We start from the raw sequence: 20,680 nt of genomic DNA, 5'->3' as shown, positions 1-20,680 counted from the left end.
GGACTGCAGGCGGCGGCGGCGGTGCCCCAGCCTCGGCCCAGGGGGGCCAGGGGCCCTGGGAAGGCGCGTGACCGCCCGGCCCGGCCTTGGCCTTGGCCTCAGGCGCCCGCATTGTCTCAGCTCCATAGCAACTCGGGAGAGGCGGGGGCCACGCGAGGCTCCGGCCTCCGTGTCGGCTCCGGGGCAGAGACGGGCCCGGACGGGCGTTGGGCGCGCGGGGTTGCGGCCCTGACGGGCGGCGGCGGCGGCGGCGATGCCCGAGAGGCGGCTCGACGCGGGTAGGTGGGCGGGCCGGGCGCTGCGGAGCGCGGCGGCGGCTCCCGCCGGCTGCTGCCGGGCTGGGACGCAGGCCCACGGGCGCCTCAGGACTTGAACTCCTGGCCCCCGGCGTCTCCGCTCCCCAGCATTCGAAAAACGGGCGTCACTGCCTTGTCGTTGTTTCTCAGGAATTTCGGCTCCCTCCGGACTCCCTTTTGCAGCGGGAATAATGGCCACCTTTCTGTATTGAGGGTACTCCAGGGTCACGAGAACTGAGTGACCAAGCTGGGTTCCAGAGCCCTTTCCTCTCTTCCATCTTGAATTCCCACTTAAAATCCCACCCATGTGCAGAGAATGAAGAGGGCTAGGTGCTGTCTCAAATGATTTCACGTGCGCTAATTGGAAGCCAGACTTGAGTGAGATAATGTGGTATTTTATCTCGTTTCAGAGCCACCAGACATTACAGAAGAAAAATTTGTAAGTATGACTTAGACTGGCTACTTTTTTTTTTTTTTTTTTTTTTTTTTTTTTTTTTTGCTGGAGGAGTACAGTGCTAGCTGTGGGTTGGTGACCATGGTGACAATGTGTACACAAGACCTTTTTTGTTCTTTAACAGGTCCATGTTCAAGAAGGGCCAGTTGATTTGTAGGGTGGATGCTGGTCATGGTTAAGGTTCTTTCGCAGAAATGACCTCATGTAATTTCTCTCAAGCTCTGTAACGTCTCTGTGAGAGGCTGGTTTTATCGCCATGGTTTTCCTGGGCTGTGCCGGTGCAGTCCCTGGTCGCGGTAAACATTAGGAGATCGCCTTGGTTGGTAATGAGTGGTCAATTTATAATTCCACTTAAAATGTGCTAAATATTGTGCTTAGCTCACGCTTCTGGAGATGGTGAGCGATATTAAGTACTTTGCCAGATGCATGCGTAGTCATTTCAACATGTGCTGTATGTTCTAGTGTAGTTCCCATGACATATTAAGCAAATGCCCAACGCAGACTGATAGGAAGAAGCAGAGCCTAATTCCTGCTTTAAGGTCGGAGTCCTATTCCAAGAACTCTTTACTTATGTCCTCCAGCACTTATTTCTCTTGTTGGCCAATCATTGTATTTACTTTTGGCTTTTAGTTCAACAGGGGGAGAGGGGGAGAGAGAGAGAGTGAGAGAGAGGGAGAGAGAGGGAGAGGGGGAGGGGGAGAGAGGGGGAGAGAGGGAGAGGGAGGGAGAGGGAGGGAGAGAGGGAGAGAGAGGGAGAGAGAGGGAGAGGGGGAGGGGGAGAGAGGGGGAGAGAGGGGGAGAGAGGGAGAGGGAGGGAGAGGGAGGGAGAGGGAGGGAGAGGGAGGGAGAGAGGGAGAGAGGGAGAGAGGGAGAGAGGGAGAGAGGGAGAGAGGGAGAGAGGGAGAGAGGGAGAGAGGGAGAGAGGGAGAGAGGGAGAGAGGGAGAGAGGGAGAGGGAGAGGGAGAGGGAGAGAGAGAGAGAGAGAGAGAATTTCGCCAGCGACTTCTGCTTTCACCTTTTCAGACCTTTGGTCCACTGCTGAGAGAGGTACACACCACGCACGCACGCACGCACGCGCAGGCACACACGGTAGAGGTACGGAGGGCGTATTTGAAATTCTCCCCAGTCCGCTGACCCTGTTGGCAGAACTCTGTTTATCGGGAAATTTCCTTAAGCTGCTGCAGGCCTCCCTGAACTGCCCTTCCTTCCAGCAGGAGGTGAGCGTTTCTGGAGCCAGCTAATCCTTTCCCATACAGTTCTGGCACGAGCTGTGTGATGAGCACTCAGCAACACGCTGCTGCATATTTGAGCAGTTTGCTAACCGTCCCAGGCATTTGGCCCCATGCACCAACTCTTAATAGCTTGAAGACTCTATTAGCCACTCCTCCTCCTTTGACACTATTATCTCCCAGTTCTCTCATCCCTCCTGTGTGTTTCCCCCCTTTCTGGCTGTTTTTCCCTTTTTCCCATGAAAGTATTGACTTCGTCAAGATTCTGGTCAACAGGTTTTGTCTGGGGAAAGCTCCTCGTCTGCTCTTGTAGCTTCCGCCGCCCCTGTTTCTTGGGAGCGCCGGGTCAACACACCTGTTTTTGATACCAGCTCTGGGTTATTGGACATCATCTGGATGTCTCTGACTCACTCAGCAGTCTCACCTGAACTCATCCCCCCCCCCCCCCAACCACCACCACCTGTTTTGTTTCTTTCTGTTTCTGGTTGATGGTACCACTGGCAGCTCAGTCGCCCGAACCAGAGCCTTTCTTTTATTTGCCTCCCGTCCACCTGAAATCATTTACCGGGTTCCTTTCATAGCCAGATCCTTTCCTGCATCCTCCCAGCTACTGTCTTATTTCAGGCCCTGCATCCCTGGGCTGGACTCTGGCGGTAGTCCTAACTGATATCACCTCCTCCAGTAATTCCTCTGCCAACTCCAATTTTTCCTTTTCTAAAGCATAAAATGCAAACTCCTGTGCATCAGCTGTACTGGATTACTTGCTATTGCTTTGTTCTACGTACCTGTAGATTTTTTTTTTCCTGTGTGCCATTACTCCTGCCCTGGCCCAGTTTTGCTGTTAACCCTAAAAATGACCCTGTTCCTTGATTGCTCAGAACTTTTATTATGAGCTAGTATTTATTGACTGCTGGCTACATGCTGGTATTTAACCTCAAAACTACCCTATTAAGTCATGATTATTACCTGTATTTCACAGTTGAGAAAGGAAGTTTACGGAGGTTAGCTAACTGGGCCTGAGGCTACGCGTTAGTAACCAGCAGAGCCAGAATGTCAGACTCCACACCACACGTCAGCATTCAAAACCTTGTCTCTAACTTTTCAGTCCTCTTTAACCATACCTCCCAGTACGTTCTTCTCTGATAAAGATGGCATTCGTCCTGTTTTTGGTTTATAAAAGTACTTCCACATGCCTTCCATTCCGGCCAAACTGCCCTGTTTGCCTTCCTGCTTTTGCTGGTGAGTTTTGTCTCAGTTGCCTTTCCTCACCTACTTCAGAGTCTTGCACAGTCTTCAGTGCCCAATTCATCGGAGTTGCGCCGATCCGAAGCCAGGAGCTTCTTCCTGGTCTCCCATGGGGTGCAGGGCCCAAGCACTTGGGCCATCCTCCACTGCCCTCCCAGGCCACAGCAGAGAGCTGGACTGGAAGAGGAGCAACCGGGACTAGAACCCGGCGCCCATATGGGATGCTGGCGCCGCAGGTGGAGGATTAACCAAGTGTGCTACGGCGCCGACCCCTCTAATGTCTCTTGCAGCTAGTCATGTAACCAGATTCTGGCCAATAGGATGCAAGTTGAAGTGTTCTGTCGTACTTCTGGAAAGCTGAGGTTTATAGAGACCAAATAACAGACCCTCCCATCACATAGCTAGTAACTATGTTGAGCCATAGTTAGAAGCTGGGTTATTCTGACTGTTGCACGGATAAGTATGGAGAGAGAGAAGGCATCCTTTTGGTTCTTTTCTGCTGGCTGGAATAAGGATGTGATGCTGGAGCTGTAGCGGTCAATTGGATCATGAAGTAGAAGTGGTATTTGAGAAAGATAGTCACACAGGAAAGGGTCCTGTGCTGATCTGGGAGATGTGGGAAGCCACAGCGCTAAGCCTGTACTGCTGATGATCACACGAGAGAAATGAACTTCAGTTTTATTTAAATAGTGCTTTGCTGTTATTGTTGTGCTTCTGTGTTCATAGTGACTTTGTTCATATTGTGTTTTCTCAATCTGTGGATCTAAAAGTACAGTGCTATTATGGACACTTGAAAAATGCTTCCACCTTAACATGAAGTCTTCACCTTCAAAGCATAAAATAGCTCACTTACAATCAAATGTTTGTCGGGGACACACTACTTTGTATATATTTTAACTTTTTATGTGGAAAATTTCATTTCTTAACAAAATTGGGAGCTCTGTAGGGCTAGCCCTGTGGCTCAGCACACCTTACTATTTCCTGCATTGTGGATCACAGTGTCCGGGATATGCCATTTTATTAATATATATTTGTTGATAATTTCATACTTAGTGTTATTTCATTTATTTTTCTGCAAAATTTCCTTTGATGTGTATTTCATGTGTCTTAAGCCCCTGTCTTCTGGTGTTTTTCTCCTATGGTATCTTTGATAATTTTCTTAGAGGAAATATATACAAAAATTCAATATATTCAGTTTTCTTATTAGCTCCTTTAGGTCTGTATATTTTTAATTACATAAGCAAATAAGCAATGTATGTATGAGTACATTTATTCTTTTTTTTTTTTTTTTTTTGACAGGCAGAGTGGATAGTGAGAGAGACAGAGAGAAAGGTCTTCCTTTTCCGTTGGTTCACCTCCCAATGGCCACTGTGGCCGGCACGCTGCAGCTGGCGCACCACGCTGATCCGAAGCCAGGAGCCAGGTGCTTCCTCCTGGTCTCCCATGCGGGTGCAGGGCCCAAGGACCTTGGCCATCCTCCACTGCACTCCCAGGCCACAGCAGAGAGCTGGACTGGAAGAGTAGCGACCGGGACAGAATCCGGCGCCCGGACCGGGACTAGAACCCAGTGTGCCCGCGCCAGCCAGAGTAGATTTATTCTTATAAATAATTCAAATAGTATAGATAAAAGGAATGCTTCTCTTTAGTTATTCATTTTTGGCATTTCTCATTGCTTTTTTTTTTTTTTAAGATTTTATTCATTTATTTGAGAGGTAGAGTTACAGACAGAGAGAGGGAGAGACAGAGAGAAAGGTCTTCCATCACTTGGTTCACTCCCCAAGTGGACACAGTGGCCATGGCCAGAGCTGAGCTGATCCGAAGCCAGAAGCCAGGAGCTTCTTCCGGGTCTCCCACGTGGGTGCAGGGTCCCAAACACTTGGGCCATTTTCTACTTCTTTCCTAGGCCTTAGCAGAGAGCTGGATTGGAAGAGGTGGCCATTTGGGATGCTGGTGCCAAAGGCAGAGGCTTAGCCTACTACACTACAGTGCCAGCCCCAAGAAGCAGTCTTTTCTTCTGGAAGTATATGAGACATATAGACACAGTTATAGTATGAAGTGATAGGATTTTTTCTAGAGAAACACTGTTCTAGATTTTTGAAGATGAAAAAGGATAGATGAAGGAGAAAAAAATTTTTTTCAGGCAAATCATCAGAATGTGCAACGGTGTGGATTTGTAAAAAAAAACTTGCTGTGACTGGAGCATGGTAGTTTAAAATGAGGCCCAACAGATGGGCAGGAGCCAAACTGCACCCTTCAGAAGGGTGGGAGAGATGAAGGTTGGTGTCTTACGGACAGGAGCTGAATCAGGGGGCTCAGGTTTCTGGCCTTTAATCCTGCGGCTTAGAAGATGTTCAGATACCCAAGAATTTCCTCTGGGGGCGATGATAGTGATTTGGGATGTTTCCACTGGGACACAGGAGGCTAAGAAAGCTGTTGATAAGGAGCCAAGAAACTTGGTCTTGTTTCCTTATACATAAGTACACCTCCTATACATTTTATTGTGAACATTTTTAAACATGAGAAAGTTAAGAGTTGAATATAGTGAACACCAATAGACTCACTCCCAAGATTTCAGTTATGTTGCTACATTGCTTTTTCGCATTTATGTCTTCTCTCTATCCTACTGTCTATCCATCAACTCATCTTCTGTTTTTTAATGCATTTCAAAGTAAATTATCAAGACTGATACACTTCACTCCTAATCACTTCACCATGAGTATCATGAACCAGTTTTGATATTAGTTTATTTTTTTATGTTGATGCAAAATTTATACACCAAAACAAAAAAAATTTCAGGACATCATGTGGTGAACTTTGACATATGTGTATATACTGTATAGTCCAAACTGCCACCAATACATAGAACATTTCCATGATCCTAGAAGCTTCCTGAAGCCCTTCGTGGTTCATGCTTGCTACCACTCCCTAGAGACGACCACTGTCCTACGTTTTGCTTTCCAGCGTTTCTTCTCTGTTCATGCGTTTCTGCTTGTCTTCTGAGTCGCTGCTTCTCCTAGTGATGTTTCTCAGTGTAGACTTTGAAGGGATTTGAAATGTGCTTCAAATGCTGTTTTCTCCACTTGAGTCTCTTCTGGTTCTTCCTACCAGATCACATCTTTTCCTCCTTTGGAGGAAACGGTTTACATTGTAATTTTCTTATGGCATGTATTATAATCGTTCATGGACCGTGGTTTTTTTTTGTGTGTGTGTATATTTATCTTATTTCCTCCTTCTCCTTTATAAGGCTTTCTTTGGATTTCTTGCATCTTTTATTAGAGTTGTGAAGAAATTACATTTTATCTGATTTCAAGGTGCAGCCAAACAGCTTTTTAAGCAAAGAATTTTACCTGTCATAATTAGCAAGCACATAAGCTACTTTTGCTTAACTCTCTTTAAAAAGTAAGGAACTTGAGAAGTTTGGACTAAAAATGGAAAAGCTGACTTCACTTTCACAGATGGCACACCTGTAGTGCATGAAAAGCCAGGTTTCCAGAGTGGATTCATTTCTGAAGCAGTGTTCCTACCTTCCATTGCATCACTCAACAGAGTCTGTGTTGCAAATTTGCAGTCAGGCTCATGGAATGATGTAATGGAGGAATTGATTGGAACTCAGTTTTCTTGATTGTACCATTAACTATCACCTGTTTATTGGTTATTTGGAAGACATGAAGCCCAAGTATAGAGATTTTGTTCATTTTTAAAAATATTTGTTTGTTTATTTTGAAAGTCAGAGTTACAGAGGGAGGGAGGTCTTCCATCTGTTGGTTCACTTCCCAGATAGCTGCCATAGCCAGCACTGGGCCAGGCCAAAGCCAGGAGCTGGGAACTCCATCCGGGTCTCCTACATGAGTAGCAGGGGCCCAAACACTGGGGCCATCATCTGCTGATTTTCCCAGACCATTAGTAGGGAACTAGATCGGAAATGGAGCAGCTGGGTTTGAACCAGTGCCAGTATGGGATGCTGATGTTGCAGGCAGTGTCTCAACCCACTATTGCACAATGCCGGCCCTATTCAGTTCGTTTTAATATATCCAAGTAAGTGGGTTATAGTAATTGAGCTACTTCTTCAGGTCAAGGTCTTTTTAAAATAATTTCTGTGATTAAAAGGTTTGGAGAGTAAAGGGCTTATCTGATCCTCATTGGTCTACACAACTGTTTGCTTATGATATGACAAGATGGTTGAACACAAGGAGCTAGGACTGTGGTGTGAGAGCATGCTCATTCATTTGGAGAGGGGCAGGTCTTCCCATTCATGAGAAAATCAAACACATGGCACTTGGGGCCTTCGCTGATTTCCCATTGCGGAACAGCCCCATATCAACAGAATCCGCTGTGTTTAATACAGATAGATATTAAGGTGCAATTTCAGAATAGAAGTAAAGATTTGGATGTACCTGAGTACTTTATGGTTCTGCAGTTGTGGGTGCAACCTGAGGATGTGAGCAGACACTTAGGAAATGCCAAATCACTGCGGGTGGAAGGCGGTGCTGCTGAGAACACTTAGCAGTCCTTGGGGATTCACCTAGAAATCAGGAGTTGGTGTTTAGAAGCAGAGTATGTTCATATTTGTTGAATTTAATACTAAGAGATGGAGGTTACAATGCATTTTTTCCTCTTTTTGCGTAATTCATTCTTACTGAATTTTACAAGATTATACCTCTCTGAAACTGATTAAGAAAAAAAATAAAACAGGTACTTCATTGCAGATAGTTTATTGAAGTATGAGGCATCTGGAAATGAATATACAAGTATGAATCCGAGGATTCGCCAGAATTTTTCTGGCAGGGTAACTGGCCAAGTCCTAGGCAGTATTTAAGCTCTATGAAATGCACATTCTGTGGCTAAAAAATTAAAAATAAAATGTGTATTTTAGAAAAACTAACCGATTATACTACCTTACTATTACTGATTAAAAGCATAACACCCTTGAGCAGGTACTGGGTCTATTAGTGAAGATGTCGCCTGGGATGCTTACATTCCATATTGGAGTGCTGGGTTTCAGTCCTAGCTCCACACTCAGTTCCAGCTTCCTGCTGATGTGTACCCTTGGAATCAGTAGAGAAGGCTCAAGGAGTTGGTTCCTGCCATCTATGTGGGAGACCTGTCCTGTGTCTCTGCTTCTCCAATAAATAAGTAAATAACAATTTTTAAAGAGAAAATACACTCTTCATATTCATGGATTTTTTTTTTCTTTTGTGACCCAGTATTGCAAAATTTGGCTACCCTTATTGTAGCACAGTGCCCCCTAAATAGAAAATACTAAAACAAATTTATTGGGGCTGGCGCTATGCTGCAGTAGGTTAATCCTCGGCCTGAGGTGCTGGCATCTGATATGGGCATCTGTTCTAGTCCCAGTTGCTCCTCTTCCAATCCAGCTCTCTGCTATGGCCTGGATAGCATACCAAGTGCTTGGGTCCCTGCACCCATGTGGGAGACCTGGAAGAAGCTCCTGGCTCCTGGCTTTGGATTGGCGCAGCTCTGGCCCTTGTGGCCTTTTGGGGACTGAACCTGCAGATGGAAGACCTTTCTCTCTGTCTCTCCCTCTCACTATCTGAACCTGCAGATGGAAGACCTTTCTCTCTGTCTCTCCCTCTCACTATCTGAACCTGCAGATGGAAGACCATTCTCTCCGTCTCCTCTCCCTCTGACTGTCTGTAACTCTACCTCTCAAATAAATAAAGTCTTTTAAAAATGTATTGAATTCAGATGTTTTCTCATAAGAATTAGTAGAACATAGTCCAGCAAATACAGGCCAGAAAATTATAGTTTGAAAGGTTGTTATATTTATAACTTCCCTCAAACTGATATCTGACTTGTTCTGCCCTGTAATAGTATATGCTTAGAACTTCACTTGAGCATATGCTAACTACTAAGGCACCACTGCTAAGGTAGTGGATTTATTAAATTCTTAGTTGTTGTTTTGATCACTTGAGATTCTTAGTAAACTAAATCCTAAATCTCAGATGAGATTTCTATAAGTTCCTTGATATAAATTCTGTGATTGTTTATAACTCTCTTGTGACACTACACTTACTTAAAGAAATTACCCTGAATGTCTGTTTTCAAAAGTAGATGTAAATGTAGTATACTATCTTCCTATAGCACTGTATTTCAGTGAATTTTTCAAAAATTGGCCAGTATAACAAAATAATCAGCCATATGGAAATAATAGCATTGAGTCATATTGTCAACTTTCATGTTAGATTTCCAAAATTGAAATATAATTATGAAGAACAAAATAAACATATGTACTGTACAACAGAGTGTGCCATCATATGCTTTTGACACAATGGAAACAATTACTAATAAAATAAGGTGTTTTATGACTTGGAAGAAGGATTTTGTTTTGGCAGTGGCTTTTCGATTTTGCCAACTTTAAAAGTGGTTACACTGGTGGATGAGATCGTTACGGAAAAAATGTATACAATCTTTATGCTTAGAACATGCACATTTTCAGAGTTTGCTATGTAGAAGTGAGGCTGGACCCGCATTGTGAGGACTGTGCCTCCTTCGGAGGGAGAGGCAGTAGAACATTTTCTTCATTTAGCTTGTTGCTTTCATTTAGGACATTTACATTCTCAGTTTCATTTTAACCCCAAACACTGCTTCTCTCTTTATTGATTCTGTCTTTAGTTTTATGAAATATGTGTATTTCAAATAAGTCTGTGGAAATGTACTATGTGGTGGCCTCACTTTGTATTTGTTGATGTTTCATTGGAGTGCTGTACTGTGTATTTCATGTCTTCTGCTCTCCAACCGGGTACAATAGAAGGGTCTTTAAGGTTATGTTCCATTCCATCTTCTTACTCCTTCCTTCCAGAGGTGCCAGCACTGTTTCTTTTTATAGTAGGAATTCACTGTGACGGACTATGAAAAAGGTTTGAAGGTCTCCATGATAGTAAGTGGATGGCAGAATTAGGGAATAATGTCGGTGTGTTTTTATCATTTTAGTATAATCACAATATTGCTTTTTGCTTTTGCAGGAAGATTCTTTGGCAACAGATGATTTCCTTGTGGACTACTTTAACGAATTCCTAAGCCTTCCAGTGAGTATAGCATTATGTTCTTTTGAATATGTTATCAAAGTAAACTGTTTTGTTCATGAACTATCTTGTGAGACAATATTATCAGTACTATTTTCTTAAAATATTAAAGTATTTAGATAAAGTTTTCATCTTTTATCATTTGGGTTTGCATTGTTTATAAATTATTATTATTGAAGAAAGCTGGAACTTTTCTAACCATGATGAAACATTCTGTATAAAATCTGATACAGGAGTAGTTGAGCAGAGGTGATAAGGACAGTGTATCAAAAAACATAAATTTCTTGCCTCTAGGCAATTATTGTCATTTTCTTGGTGTAGCTATTAAAGTGGAATTTGTATTTAAGACAACTAGGTTTTTTGGGTTGTTTTTTAAGATTTATTTTTTGAAAGGCAGAATGACAGAGAAGGAGAGAGAAAAAAAAAAAAAAAGGAGAGAGCACCAATCTGTTCGTTCAGGCCCCAAATGGTCACAACAGCCAGAGTTGGACCAGGCCAAAGCAGGAACCAGGAACTCCATCTGGGTCTTCCACATGGGTGGCAGGGACCCTTGTACTTGAGCCATCATCTGCTGCTCTCCCAGGTGCATTAGTAGGAAGCGGGATTGGAAGTGAAGTACCCAGGACTCCTACCCAGCCTCCCGTAAAGATCGGATGCAGGCATCCAAGTGGCAGCCTATCCCACTGCACCACAACAGCCGCTCCAAGGCAACTGGAGTTTTATATCAGTAGTAAATGAAACTCATTATGCTGTTGTAATGCAGATGGGCACCAGTCTTAGCAGTGACAAAGTATTCAGAGGTTTAGGAAAAATGAAATGAGGGTTCATAAAAATTCTTATATTGTTGTGTGAGAGTGAAGTTAATCAGCAATGGCAGTTAGGTAAGACAAGGTTTTTATTATGTACTGCGAAAGCTTTTTCATTAAAATTTTTACCAGGGAAAATGTGAAATGTAAAGAAGTCACAAGTGATTTTAAAGGAAGTGAAATCTTTTACAACCTAACCACACTGACAACATCTTCTGACAGGAAAATACCCTTCAGTGCTTCTTGCCAATTGAGATTTTGTACATATGTTTGTATCTATGTATGCATGCATGTGTTTTGTGTGTGACTTTTCCCGCCTCAAAACAATTGTGTGCTCTCTTCTCTCCTTGGCATAACGGGGTCTCTGGAACTAGTATAAGTGTTAGAACAGGCCTGTGCAAAGATACTCAGGGAGTTCTTAATTGATCTCTCAACTTTCATTGTCCAGTTGTGTATTATAAAGAACCCAGCATAGATCACATAGTTGCCAGAATTTTATTTTTCCAGATTGTGTGGTCTTGCCTCAGGGCTCTGCAGTCTCCATGTAAAGTACATTTTTGTAAAAGTTCAAAAAGAAAACTCTCTAAAGAGGTCTAATTGCAGGGCCAGCGCCATGGCGCAGCAGGTTAATCCTCCGCCTGCAGCGCTGGCATCCCATATGGGCACCGGTTCTAGTCCCGGCTGCTCCTCTTCCAGTCCAGTTCTCTGCTGTGGCCTGGGAAAGCAGTGGAAGATGGCCCAAGTGCTTGGCCCCTGCACCTGCATGGGAGACCCGGAAGAAGCTCCTGGCTCCTGGCTTTGGTTCAGCACAGCTCCTGAAGGAACCAGTGGAAGGAAGACCTTTCTCTCTCTCTTCCTCTCACTGTAACTCTACCTCTCAAATGAATAAATAAAATCTTTAAAAAAAAGAAGTGTAATTGCAGTTTCTTAACGTTTAAATTTTTTTTATTTTTTTATTTTTTTTATTTTTTGACAGGCAGAGTGTACAGTGAGAGAGAGAGAGAGACAGAGAGAAAGGTCTTCCTTTGCTGTTGGTTCACCCTCCAATGGCCGCTGCGGCCAGCACGTTGCGGCCGGCGCACCGCACTGATCCAATGGCAGGAGCCAGATACTTATGCTGGTCTCCCATGGGGTACAGGGCCCAAGTACTTGGGCCATCCTCCACTGCACTCCCTGGCCACAGCAGAGAGCTGGCCTGGAAGAGGGGCAACCGGGACAGAATCCAGCACCCCAACCTGGACTAGAACCCGGTGTGCTGGCACCACAAGGTGGAGGATTAGCCTAGTGAGCCGCGGCGCCGGCCTAACATTTAAATTTAAAAATTTTTTTTTAATTTTTAAAAATTTATTTGACAGGCAGAGTTAGACAGTGAGAGAGAGAGAGAGAGACAGAGAGACAGGTCTTCCTTCCGTTGGTTCACCCCCAAATGGCTGCTACGGCTGGAGCTTTGCCGATCTTAAGCCAGGAGCCAGGTGCTTCTTCCTGGTCTCCCACGCAGGTGCGGGCACCCCAAGCACGTGGGCCATCCTCCACTGCCTTCCTGGGCCACAGCAGAGAGCTGGACTGGAAGAGGAGCAACCGGGATTAGAACCCAGTGCCCATAAGGGATGCCGGCGCTGCAGTCGGAGGATTAACCAAGTGAGCCAAAGCGTCGGCCCAACGTTTAAATTTTAAAGCTCAAGATTTGTGATTACCTTGACCTTTACTTGCTCTGGAAAATAAGTTCTTCTGCTTAACTTTCTTTTATTTTTTAAAAATCTCCTTTAGATTAGAGAAGTAACAATAATAATAATAAAGACAATTTACCCAAAATGTGAGAAAAATTCAGCCATAATCCTGTCATCCAGTCAAACTGGATTACCATTTTTGTATGTTTTCTTTTAGGCTTTGCATGAAAGTGCAGGGTGTGATTTCTGTGGAGCTCTGTGTAGTCATGTTTTTCGTCCGTCCACTCAGCGGACACCTGCAGTCCGACTCCATCATGTGTCCTACGCGGCCCACTTGGGCCACCTCTTCTGTGTTTTCTGTCTCTCCACAAATCTTCCTGTGCATACCCCTTTTTGAAAAGGTCCCTTTTCATGTGTATTTAGTGCCCACAGTCTGCCTTTTAATTCCCCATTCTTCACACCCCAAGGTGAAAGAAGGAAAAATGTTGTCACAGGAATTTGGGGGCAGAGAGAAGAAGGAATGATGGATTATCAAACCAAGTGCCTGGCAAGACTCTCAAACAGATTACTAATATTTGCTTTATGAGCACTTAGCTGAGAATTAGAAGCCAGCCTGAGTTTACTGAGAACAAGTGTGCCAAACTAATCTCACTTTTGGGGGATACTTATGGACTAGTATTTTAGGGAACTGTAAATTTAGTGTATTATGATTTCAGCAAAGTATTATAAAAATAAATTATAAAAAAAGTATCATAAAATAATACATTGAATCGTGTTACTTCCTCTTCTGCTCCAAGCCCTGTTTAGTATGCTCCTCATTAAACTAAGAATAAAATCCAAAATACAATATGATCTGCCTCTTGCCATCTCTCTCTTTTTTTTTTTTTTGATAGGCAGAGTTAGAGAGAGAGAGAGAGAGAGAAAGGTTTTCCTTCCGTTGGTTCACCCCCCAAATGGCCACTAGGTGCTTCCTCCTGGTCTCCCATGCAGGTGCAGGGCCCAAGCACTTGGGCCATCCTCTACTGCACTCCCTGGCCACAGCAGAGAGCTGGCCTGGAAGAGGGGCAACTGGGACAGAATCCGGCGCCCCAACCAGGACTAGAACCCGGGGTGCCAGCGCTGTAGGTGGAGGATTAGCAAGTGAGCCGCGGCGCCAGCCCATCTCTCAGTCTTGATTTCCTACCTCTCTCCTCTTGTTTATTCATCCAACTGAAGGCTAACCTGCCTGCTTCATGTTTCTCAAATGTGAATGTGCCAAGTATCTTCCTGGACTGTCAGCTTGGAACACTCTTGCCTGAGAGATCTGCATCCCTTTCTTCCTGACTTTAATTGCTTCTGTTCCGAAAGCTCTCCTTTACCAACCCCATCTAAAATAATATCACCAACACATGCTCTGCTTACATTATTTTATTTGTCTCTAAAGCCCTTGTTATTATCTGTGAAATTAATTTTCAGCTATTTAAACTGATCTCTGCAACCAGTGGGAGTTGACTCCTAATGGCCTGCAGATTGAACTCCAAATTCCTTAGTATGGAACTCAAGATCCTTTGCAATTTGACCTTGACTTCGCCATTCTAGCTTCATGCTACTTGCACCTCCCCACACACCCTTCTGTCTGCCCCAATCCGCCAGCCCATCTTGCCCACAATTCCTGTTTGTGTGCTTGGGTCTCACCATGTCCTGGTTAGTCACAGGAATGATGGGTTCCTGTGTTTGAGTCCAGCCTCTCACTCATTACCCTCAGAGCTTAGAAGCATTGCCTGCTTACTTAATTCCTCAATTTATTTCTCTGTGAAGACGATGTAACTATCTTACAAGATTGCTGTGAAGTGAGGTGATGTGTGTTAAGCGCCTCTGTGGCATTGGTGCATCTCTTTCATTTCCCTTCACTAATTAGACCATTTCCTCTTGTGTTTCTGAAACATAACTGGCCATCACTCCTTAATAGGACTGGTGGAGTATTATCTAGACAATAATCTGTGCCGCACAAATCTGTCATCAACTTTTGCCTCTTAAAAACTGTTTTTTTAAACTTTTTTTTTTTTTTATCAGAGTCTTGCACGGAAACTTACAAAAGAACCAATGCTTTTCCACTTTAAGGTCACTCAGCTAGTAAGTGACAGGGTCCACCCAGGGCCACATGGCTCAGAAGCTTTTGATTGTCCTCCATTATGGTGTTTACAGAACTGGTGGCAGAAGAATAAACTGTTCATTTGGATAACACATTCTGGTCTCATTTTGATCCTGACACATAGTATGAAACGGACTACAACAAAGTTCATGTATTTTTAGGATACATTAATAGAAGAATAGTCAAGATCAAGAACAACATTCATCTGAAGGTACTCAGTGAGTGTTTTCTTGAATAGGGTTGAGTTGTCAGACCACATTTGGAATATTGTGTTCCTTTTCGGTGCCATATGTTGAGAGTTGTTCTGCCAAACCAGACTTAGGAAGACTCAGCCAATGCATATTCATGTCAGATGAGGAAGGGTTGAAAGAAGTGTGGGTGTTTAACCTGGCTTCGGGAGAGATGGTAGGGGCGGAATGGTGCAGTCCTTTTCAAATATTTGAAGATCTGATTGAGAAGAGGGGTTAATGTATTCTGTGGAACTGGAGGACAGAACCAGGGCCAGTTTTATGAGGGAAACTGATCTTCATTCACTATAAGGAAGAAGTGTAACGTTTGTTTTCTAACAGTAAGATAGGCTGGCTTGTGAAGGACTAAACTCCATGCGGTTCAAGGTATACAGGCAGAGGTTAGCAAATCACCTTACAGGAATGTTACATTCGTACAGGGAATATATATACATGTGTGTGTGTGTGCGTGTGTGCACACGCATACCTGTATTTTAAAATGTTTTGAGGAAAATGGAATTAAAAGATAAACTTATTTTGATGCAAAAAATTTGAAATCCTTGGCAACTTTTTAATAGTACATACTTCTATGAGTTTTTTTGAGTCCTGATGTGCATGGATTATCTTTTATTTCCAGTTTCCACAAACCTTTTTGAAGTACACTTGTGTGTATGTGTGTATATGAGGGTACTTCAAAATGTCTGTGGAAACCAAAATGAAAAGATAAGTTTATTTTAGTGCAAAAAGTTTTGAATTCCAATCATACTCCTATATGGCGGGAGCCGGGACTTTCCCAACCAAAGAAAATTTGATTAATTCCTCTTCTCAGTATGTCTCACAAGCTACATTATAAATTTCCTGTGGGCAGTGATTGTTTTTATTTTTACATCGTCCAGGTAAGATCATGAAATAAACAAATGAACCTAATTTTTTCTCCCCTTCTCTCCCACCACAGTAATCTAAGCCTGAAAGTGTAGCTATGGCTGTCTGGTCATCTAGATTTCAGAGACTTTGTACGTCTGTAGTGACAATGCCCAAGGTCCCACAGTTGCACTGTGGCAGAAATGGGCCCAGGAATCAGTCTCTCTGACTCCTACACTGTTCCTTTCCATTACACCATTACATCCTTGGGACTCATTGTGAGATCCAGAAATTGGTGGTTGGTAGCCTGCCTCCATGTTATTTTTTGATGAGGGGAATCCAGGACAGTTGCCGCTATTATAAATGATTATGGCACTTTCCAAATCCTAGCTTTCATAACTTCATTCTGTTTGTTCTTGGGCCAAGTTCACATTCAGATATTGTTTTCATTTGGTGTCTGGGAGGTTTTTTTTTTTTTCTGTTTTATTTTTTTGTTTTGTTTGCTGTCAACTCTTTATGGACAAGTGTTTGCTTATTAAGTTTTTTTCTGTGCTATAGTGTGAAAACATTTTTTCCCCTTTGGTTTTGTTTTGTGTGTTTCATGCTCACTGACTGTTGTGGGATAGAGTAGAGGAGCCCACATAGATTTAGGTTGGTGCTCTGTGGGTGGTTTCAAATGTTTGTGACATTTATGGTTTGCAGAAGCTGAAGGGGTGGCCTGTTCTATACCCTCCTCGCAAGGATAGGTATGTCATGTGTTCGCCAGACCATGCTTAGCTATGTGCTTTTGGAATTTTACCATAACTTCTTTTTTTGGACTGATTCTCCACACTTTTTAAAATCTGTAAACTATTATAATTTCTTTCAGCTTCATGAAGGAGTTATATTCTAGGTGGATTTAGGGGGAGATTAGGGAAAGAAAATAGATTTGGGGAGCGAGTGGAGAAAGGGGGAATAAAGAGGCTTGGTATTCCCTTCTCAGAATTTAAATACTCAGAGATTGATTTTTAGAGGAGTTGTTGGAGCTGTATAAACAGGGCAGATCGCTGGGTGTTTTGGTAACCTTGTAGCTCAAACACAGAGGCTTCATCACCTCATGTAACTCATTTAATTAAAGATATTTTCTATACATTTTATGTGACACATAATTCCTTCCATCCCATTGGTGAATGTATAGTAAACAGCTTATGATTAAACATCTAAAATGTCAATAAAACTTACATTAAGAGTTGTTATTGGTAACTGACTTATTACGTTTAAGTAGTCAGATGTTTTTTATTCACTGACTAGGATGCATGTTTAAAATATAGCTTTGGAGCTCAATTAGTTGAGACAGAGTTGGAGCGGAGATGAACATGTATTAAATTAACCTAGTCATTAGTTTTTAATTTAAATACTGTTCAGCTAAATAATTTGGCGTCCGGGACATTTCAGTGGTGCTGGGCTGGCAGTTTAAGCACATCGCTAATTATTCACAGGTTTTTTTTTTTCCTTCTCTTTTCAAAGAATTGTGGAACCAGCAATTTATTGTGGTAAAAATATTTTCATGCACTTGCTTTTTCTGCGAAAATATTTTTCGCACATGGATGACTGGTACTACAAAGTTAGCTTTCACCACCTTCAGGTCAATTCATTTTAGAACATTTGGAAAATGATACCCTTGAAATACGAAAATTAAGTAAGGAAAAGGGCAGTCTGTAACAGCTTGCAGTGGATTGGGCTTGAGCCTCGTGCTGAAGATTTTTCCTGTCATATGATTAAAAACTGAGAATTCTCTATATCCACCTACTCAGCTTTTTTGGAAGACACTTTCCTTGCCATTCATTTTAATCTCCCTTACTCTATGTATCTTTTTTGTTGTTGTTTAATTGAAAGGCAGAATCTCTTTCTGTCTCTCTCTGTCTCTGTCTCTGTCTCTCTCTCTCTCTCTCTCTCCCACACACACACACACACACACCCCTCCCAGAGAGATTTGCTGGTTTACTCTCCAGATGCCTGCGGTAGTCAGTGCTGGGCCAGGCTAAAACCAGGAGCCTAGAACTCTATTCGAGTCTCCCACATTGGGGTCAGAAACCCAAACACTTGAGCTATCATCTGCTGACTCCCAGCTGCATTAGCAGGAAGCTTGTTGGGAAGTGGAGGTGGGACTTGATCCCAGGCACTCCCACATGGGATGAGGGTGTCCTTTGTGGTGGCTTAACCCACTATGCCATAACACCTGCCCCTCTATGTGTCTTTTGTTATTACATATTAAACTAACTTTGGGAATTTTGTAGATAACCTTAGAAATGGTTAAAACAAAGGGTTTAATGTATGAGAGAAATACTTTTTGAGCAGACAGCAGTAATTTGGGTTATAATGCAGCACCAGGTTACTTTGTTGTGTGTAGAAATAAACATCTAGTACCATCACATATGAGAGTACTTCAAAAAATTCGTGGAGGGGCTGGTGCTGTGGCATAGAAGGTTAGGCCTCTGCCTACAGTGTTGACATCCCATATGGGTGCCAGTTAGAGTCCGACTGCTCCATTCTGATCCAGCTCCTGCTAATGTGCCTGGGAAAGCATCAGAAGATGGTCCAATACTTGGGCTCTTGCACCCACATGGGAAACCTGGAAGAAGCTCCTGGCTCCTGGCTCCTGGCCTTGGCCTGGCCCAGCCCAGGTTGTTGCGACCATTTTGGGAGTGAACCAGCAGATGGAAGATCCCTCTGTCTGTCTGTCTCTCTCTTCTCTCTCTCTCTGCATCTCTGCCCTTCAAATACATAAATCTAAAAAGAAAAAAATAATGGAAAAATACAGTTAAACTGTTTATTTTGGTGCAGAAAATCCCTGAAATCCATCCATAGTTTTTCCATAAGATGGCTTTTCCATGAGCTTTTTGAAGTTCCCTGCTATGCATGTATTTAAAAAAAAATTTGGGGGCCTGGCATTGTGGCATGATGTCAGCATCCCATATATACGCTAGTTTGACTCCTGGCTGCTCCACTCCCTATCCAGCTCCCTGCTAATGGCCTGGGAAAAGCAGTAGAATATGGCCCAAGTGTTTGGATGCCTGCCACTCACATGGGAAACTGGATGAAGCTCCTGGCTTCAGCCTGGCCCAGCACTGGCCATTGTGGCCATCTGGGGAGTAAACCAGTCGGATGGATGATTTGTCTTTGTTTCTCTCCTTCTCTCCCTGTAACTCTTTCAAATGCATAAATAAATCTTAGATTTTTTTTTACAGGGCTAGCATTGCAGCATACAGGGTTAAGCCACCATCTGCATCATCAGCATCTCATATGGGCACCAGTTCGTGTCCCTGCTATTCCACTTCTGATCCAGTTCCCTGATAATGCCCCTGGGAAAGCAGTGGAAGATGGCTCAATTACTTGGGCTCCTGCATCCATTTGGGAGACCCAGATGAAGCCCTTGACTCCTTGCTTGGGTCCGGCCCAGCCCTGGCTGTTGCAGCATTTGGGGAGTGAACTAATGGATAGAAAAATGATCTATCACTCTCTCTTCTCTTTGTAACTGTGACTTTCAAATAAATATTTAAAATTTGTTTGTACCAAAAATAAGCTTATTTTTTGTTTTCTTATGTTTCCTTATTTATTTATTTAATATGTTTTTCTTGTTTTTTGGTAAAATAAGCTTATGCCATTTTCTTTTTTTTTCTTTCTTTCTTTCTTTCTTTTTTTTTTTTTTTTTTGGCAGAGAGAGATATCTTTTCATTCACTGGTTCTGGTTCACTCCTCAAATGGCTGCAATGGCCAGGACTGGTCCAAGCCAAAGGCAGGATCTCTCACTTGGGTGTCAGGGTCCCAAGTACTCAGGTCACCCTCTACTATTTTCCCAGACACATTAGTGGGAAGCTGGATTGGAAGTGGAGCAGTGAAGATTTGAACTCCTGGCGCTCCAATGTGAGAGCAGCTTTAGCCGCTGTGCCACAAGCCCTTCTGTGAGCTTTTTTGAAGTTCCTTTGTATATTAAAACAAGCAAACAAACGAAGTACCCTGAGAATCAACCTGAAGGAATAGACAGAATGTGGACCTTAAAATTCTTCTTAACCTAGACTCTGCCCATCTCCAGCTAAAAGCTGTTTACTTACTTCCCTATTGTTCTTGTAGGAATGGGGAACCTTTTTTCTGCAGCCATTTGGGGAGTAAACCAGTGGATGGAAGATTCTCTCTCCTTCCCTCCCTCTCTCTTTTTCTCTCTGTGTCCCCCCCCCCCCGATAACTTTGCCTTTCAAATAAATAAATCTTATTTTTAAAATGATTTTATTTATTTATTTGAGAGGTAGAGTTACAGAGGGAGAGACAGAAAGGTCTTCCATCCACTGATTCACTCTCCAGATGGTTGCATCAGCTGGAGCTGCGCCAATCTGAAGCCCGGAGCCAGGAGCCTCCTCTGGGGCTCCCATCCGCAGAGTTTCTGACTCTAGGGAGGGGTCTGAGAATTTGCACTTGTAGCAGGTTTGTAGGTGATACTGATGCTGCCGAGAACTATTGATTGGAAGGAATAACTTAAGAGCTACAGCATCTAATAGAAGGTGCATGATGAACTAGTCCTCTGCTTTTCTCCAGGCTGTACCTCGCTGTTGTTCCCTCAAATGTTAAACTTCAGCAGTGTGAAACTGCTTGCAGTTAGCCAAAAGGGCCCTAGTGTTGTATGCTCCTATATCTTGGCTCATCGGCTCTTTCCTTTTTGGAGTTTACTTCACGCCCTTCTGCCCTGT

The 20,680-nt window shown here is 43.3% G+C and overlaps 1 protein-coding gene across 4 annotated transcripts in view; it reads left to right on the top strand.

Moving 5' to 3' along the window:
• Positions 1-121: 121 nt before the first annotated feature.
• Positions 122-20,680, top strand: part of RGS22 (regulator of G protein signaling 22) — a 145,281-nt gene continuing 124,722 nt past the window's right edge. For 3 of the 4 annotated variants that reach the window (XM_051844670.2, XM_051844669.2, XM_051844668.2), the window contains exons 1-3: positions 122-278; positions 707-735; positions 10,208-10,270. In XM_051844670.2, the coding sequence (XP_051700630.2) occupies positions 254-278; positions 707-735; positions 10,208-10,270 (117 nt within the window). In that variant the 5' untranslated portion in view covers positions 122-253. The remainder of the gene's footprint in view (positions 279-706; positions 736-10,207; positions 10,271-20,680) is intronic. The other variant, XM_051844671.2, reaches the window with a different exon arrangement.

Source organism: Oryctolagus cuniculus, chromosome 6 (genome assembly GCF_964237555.1).
Source record: "Oryctolagus cuniculus chromosome 6, mOryCun1.1, whole genome shotgun sequence".
NCBI lineage: Eukaryota > Metazoa > Chordata > Mammalia > Lagomorpha > Leporidae > Oryctolagus > Oryctolagus cuniculus.
This window is presented reverse-complemented; position numbering and strand designations above follow the sequence as displayed.